The following is a 4465-nucleotide window of genomic DNA, read 5'->3' on the forward strand; positions in this document are numbered from 1 at the left end:
TATCTGAGAGATAGGTTATTCATTGATAATTTCTAATTTGATTATTCTCATTACTATACACTGTACGAATCTTATATCAATGAATTGATTAATTCAAGGATACATTGCTGTTAGCGACCGAATTTTCTTTCTTTTTTTAAAAAAACAACCTGTGAGTGACATTCTTGTAATCATTATGGAAAATATTAAGGTTAAAACTCTTTATGTTGAAGACTAGCCAATCTGGTTGAAGTTGCTGTAGTCAAGTTTGTTCAACCGTATTGCACATAATAAATGTTCTGGCAAGTCTTCAGCCTTGTTTCCCTACATCATGAACACAGTAGAAAGTAAATTATATAACCAAGACTTTGAATCTTCCAATTGTAAAATAAACTAAATGGTATGAGCAGAAGATAATCAATCAGTAAATAGTTAATGCAAAGAACTTTTACACTATCATCCAATGACGAACAATTATGTATGATAAATTTGATGGATTTTATAATAATTATCTTAATAATCACACAAATGATGATTTCTGATTCATTGATAGCTCAACACTTGGCTAACACAGAAGAAAAGCTTATTTATGTTGTGAATAAAATGGTAAGAAAGTTACCTGAATTGTGAGACCAAAATCCAGGTTACATAGCTTCAGTCTTTCAATGAAGCCTTCAAATCCTTTTCTTGCAATATAGCTAAATCTGTGCACATCCAAATCTATCTCAAGATAGTTCTCTCCCTGTGGAAGAAATGGCATCAGATTAGGAATCTTTCAACAGCTCAAAAATATCACTCAACATAACTAACTCAAGCTAGAATTAAGGAGAAACGTATATGGACTAATATGTTGACAGATTTCCATGTGAAAACGAAGGCTCATGGTGACAAACAGATAAAAGTGAAGAAAATAAGACCAATGGTCCAAATAAGCTTTGTATGATTTTGGACAATGATCTCTACTGAATCAGACACTTTACAAATTCATTGATGATTGCTTCAATGAAAGATTAAAAGGGTCCTCATAAAATTTATTGAAGGATATTAAATCTGAAACTAGAATATGCAAGTGTGTACCAAGTAAAATTCATGCTGAGGACGTGAGAGAACTGGCTTTTCGTTGTAAGCATTCATAAGCTTCTTTTCAGTTGTGCTTAAACACAGATTCTCCAAATTTGCCACTCTGCCTAAAATTTTTAATCTCTCCCTAAACGGGGCGATTGTATCTAGAGGAAAGCCTTTGACTCTTTCAACTTCGTCGTTGATCAATTTCTGTAAAGGAAAACAAGAACATGCACACATGTTAATGAAGTGTCTAAAACTACATATAATGTAACAGAGGTAACATCTTCTGTAACATGAGGCACAATGGCCATAAAAAGGATAAAGATCATTTACACTGATATTTTCGCGAAATTGGTCTGGAAGGTCTTTAGAGTACTTTTCAGATAATTTGAAGTACAAAACCACATTCATTCCTTCACCGTCATTTTCACTTTGGAAGATAGAGGCGGGATATAATGGTATCTGCATTTCAAAGAGCGTAAATATGTCAATTTCTTGGGTAAAAAATCCAGATTGCGATGAATGTTTATTCCACTGATGTTTTTCAGCACATATGACACAGAATTATTGATAAAATGGGCATCCATATGCAGAATGGTAAGAAACTCTGAACTTTGGGCACATAGCCTAAATTTACACCTCAGTGATATGGATAAGAAATTCTAAAAAAAACGTCATGCAGCTACCTGAAGGTTTACAATAAGAATTGAAGGGACGTCCCCAGGTACATTTATTGCAGGAATTTGTATAAAGCGAGCAATATGATCAATTTTTCGAGGAGACAAAAAGAGGTCAGCACCAAGAGGATAGAAAGCAGCACTGCTTGGAGCAGAATCTTTCTTCTTATCCCTGCAAGCCATGCAACAAATGAATTATGGCATTATCATAAATGGAACAGTGTTTGATTGTTAACATAATGAATGACATCTAGTTGAGGGGCATCCCTAGCAAAATGTTCAATCTCAAAAAGAATATTTAGCACAAAATTATGAACTTGGTGCCTACCTAAAGTAGTTTTTGCCTCTGACTCTGAATGAACTTGGTTCAATTTGCGACCATGAACCAGGGGTTTGCTTCTCTATTGAACAATATGGAATTGATGAACCGGCCAAATGTTTTTGTTTAAATGCCTTAGGGGAAACTGCAATAAAAGAAATCCATGAATTAGTAACATAAAAGAACTACCACCAAACATCTAAAATGGGAAAGTGCATGGTACAGAAAATTTAACAAGAGAAAATTAAAGCTTTTTACATATTCTTTCGTGTTTACTATGCTGTAAACATGGCAGGAGAAATAAAATAAGATCGACCTCAAGCAAACAAGTTATCTTCTCTTTTACAATTTCACAGTTGTCCTAAGAGTCTACTCGATTTCATAAACAACACTAAAATGTTACCTTATTGTTTCCTGTCTTCAAAGATTTGTTTACGAAGCAAAGTGCCACCAAAGAGACATTTTCGTAATAATATATGAACACACAGAACAAAGCAGAAACAATTTCCTCAAACAAACATATCCTAGTTCATTCATTTGCACCAAGTTGGAAAGTATGCAAACACCAAAATACAAAGCAATTCTTGCAGGGAAAGAAATATGCAGAATACTCACGTAAAGTCATATCTGAAGACCCTTCTCTCCATTTGAAGGAGAGTTTGGAAAGCGACTTTCTCTGTGAACTCGGTGTATCAGGACTCATTGGCCTTCTTTTTTCAACCGCAAGTGCACTGGAAGAGAGGCAAGGCAAACAGGTATTTGGCAGAATCCCACAATGATCTAGGCTCAGCTTTCTGTCCTCTCCAATTTCATCTGCGTGACCTGAAGATGCTTCTCCTGTCAAAACAGAGTTGAAATAAGCTCAAGGTCCATCTGATTGCAATGTAGAATCTTTTGGTTTGCCTTGATTCTTAGCAATCTTCAAAGAAGAATTGCTACAAAAATAATTATATGGGTGCACTCTTGCTGTCTGGCTGTGGTGGTGGTGATCAACAAACGCAGGTTCAACTCAGGAGATGAATAGTTTGGCCTTGACAAAGTTTCACTCTCATTCAAAGTTTCAATCTACCAAACATTCATGTAAAAACTATATAACCACACCGACAACAAAAATGAACAATAATAAATTGAAAATCCAATCAAAATTTCAAAACAAGGCCCACAGACACAACTTCAGCCTTAACATAAAGGTTTTTGGGGACTTTGTGGTCACAAAAAACACTGCTAAAATTCTAGCTACATTAGTCACATTCATCAACAATTTCACCCAACAACTACAACTGCAGCCGCATCGACCACATTTGTCTGTAATTTCCCACAACACAAAGAATTACGATAAAATTGCGATCTCTACTCTGCCCCAATTCAGAACATGGAATTCGAATCTCCCCAACCACAACCGACCACAATTTCACCGGTATAAGACATATTTGTCCCCAGTTACCCTCGATATCAAGGATTATACCAAAGGCTCGGCAACCCCCATTTTGAAAACCTGAAATTTTACTCCAAATTTACAAAAAAAAAAATTAAAACAAAAATAAAAAAATAAAAAAAAATTACTTACCATCATAGACACTGTAAAATTCGTCATCACACTCAGAATCCAACGCCGAAGTAGAATCAAACCAAGCAGCATCTGAACAAGAAAAAAAAAATAAGGATCTCCACTTCAATGTTAATCAAACATTCATTAAAACAAAAATACAATAATAAACCTCAATTACGACTAAGTCCACATACATGCAAACCTAAATTAAACCAGTAGCATTCATTGAACTATGGTGTCCAATTTTGGTCTCAAATAAAGTAAAACAATAAATTCAAATTTTAAGGAGAAAAAAAAATGAGTGCACAGAAACTGAAGCACCTGAAGCGCGATTAGAAGCTTGCAAAGCGGAATTAGAGTGAGCAACGTTGTTGGCTTCGATCTTTCTCGAAGAGACGCGTCTTCGGAGAATTCTCCTCCGTCGTCTGCGGTGGTTCTTCTTCTTCGCGGCAAGGTCCTCGTTCGCCTTGGGCCTCGACAAGCAAACACCCATTACTTCTTCTCCCCTTCTGGCCCCGACCCTCTTCGCTTTTAGCGCCGCAGTGTTCAAAAATCGATGCTTTACAAAAAAGGGTGTTCAAAGAATGAAGATGGAAGATGAAGAAGAAGAAGAAGGAGAGATGGGTCACCAGCAAAGCATCGTCGTTGAGCAAGCTGGTGAAGGGTCATTCATTAGCTTTCATCATGATGCAAGTGCACTTGAGAGTGTGGGGTCCACTCCAGGATTTGATCAGACGGCGAAAGGAGTACCACGTGGACAGTCGTATGGAGAGCAAAGGTCGAAATTTATGAAAATGATTATGATGAGGAAAATAAAATATCACCTTTTCTATCTTTTTTTCTTTATTTTCTATATTTATGCCAAGCACGAGGCTA

At 36.2% G+C, this 4465-nt stretch overlaps 1 protein-coding gene across 1 annotated transcript; it reads right to left on the bottom strand.

The window, feature by feature from the left end:
* Positions 1 to 4260, bottom strand: LOC106759653. Its single transcript, XM_014642972.2, has 9 exons — positions 3911 to 4260; positions 3608 to 3679; positions 2656 to 2877; positions 2050 to 2185; positions 1731 to 1893; positions 1378 to 1506; positions 1057 to 1251; positions 599 to 721; positions 1 to 303 (listed from the first exon to the last, which is right to left on the bottom strand). The coding sequence occupies exons 1-9, from the start codon at positions 4080 to 4082 to the stop codon at positions 214 to 216; spliced, it is 1302 nt and encodes a 433-aa protein (XP_014498458.1). The 5' UTR covers positions 4083 to 4260; the 3' UTR covers positions 1 to 213.
* Between the last annotated feature and the right edge of the window lie 205 nt (positions 4261 to 4465).

This window comes from Vigna radiata, chromosome 1 (assembly GCF_000741045.1).
Source record: "Vigna radiata var. radiata cultivar VC1973A chromosome 1, Vradiata_ver6, whole genome shotgun sequence".
Lineage (NCBI taxonomy): Eukaryota > Viridiplantae > Streptophyta > Magnoliopsida > Fabales > Fabaceae > Vigna > Vigna radiata.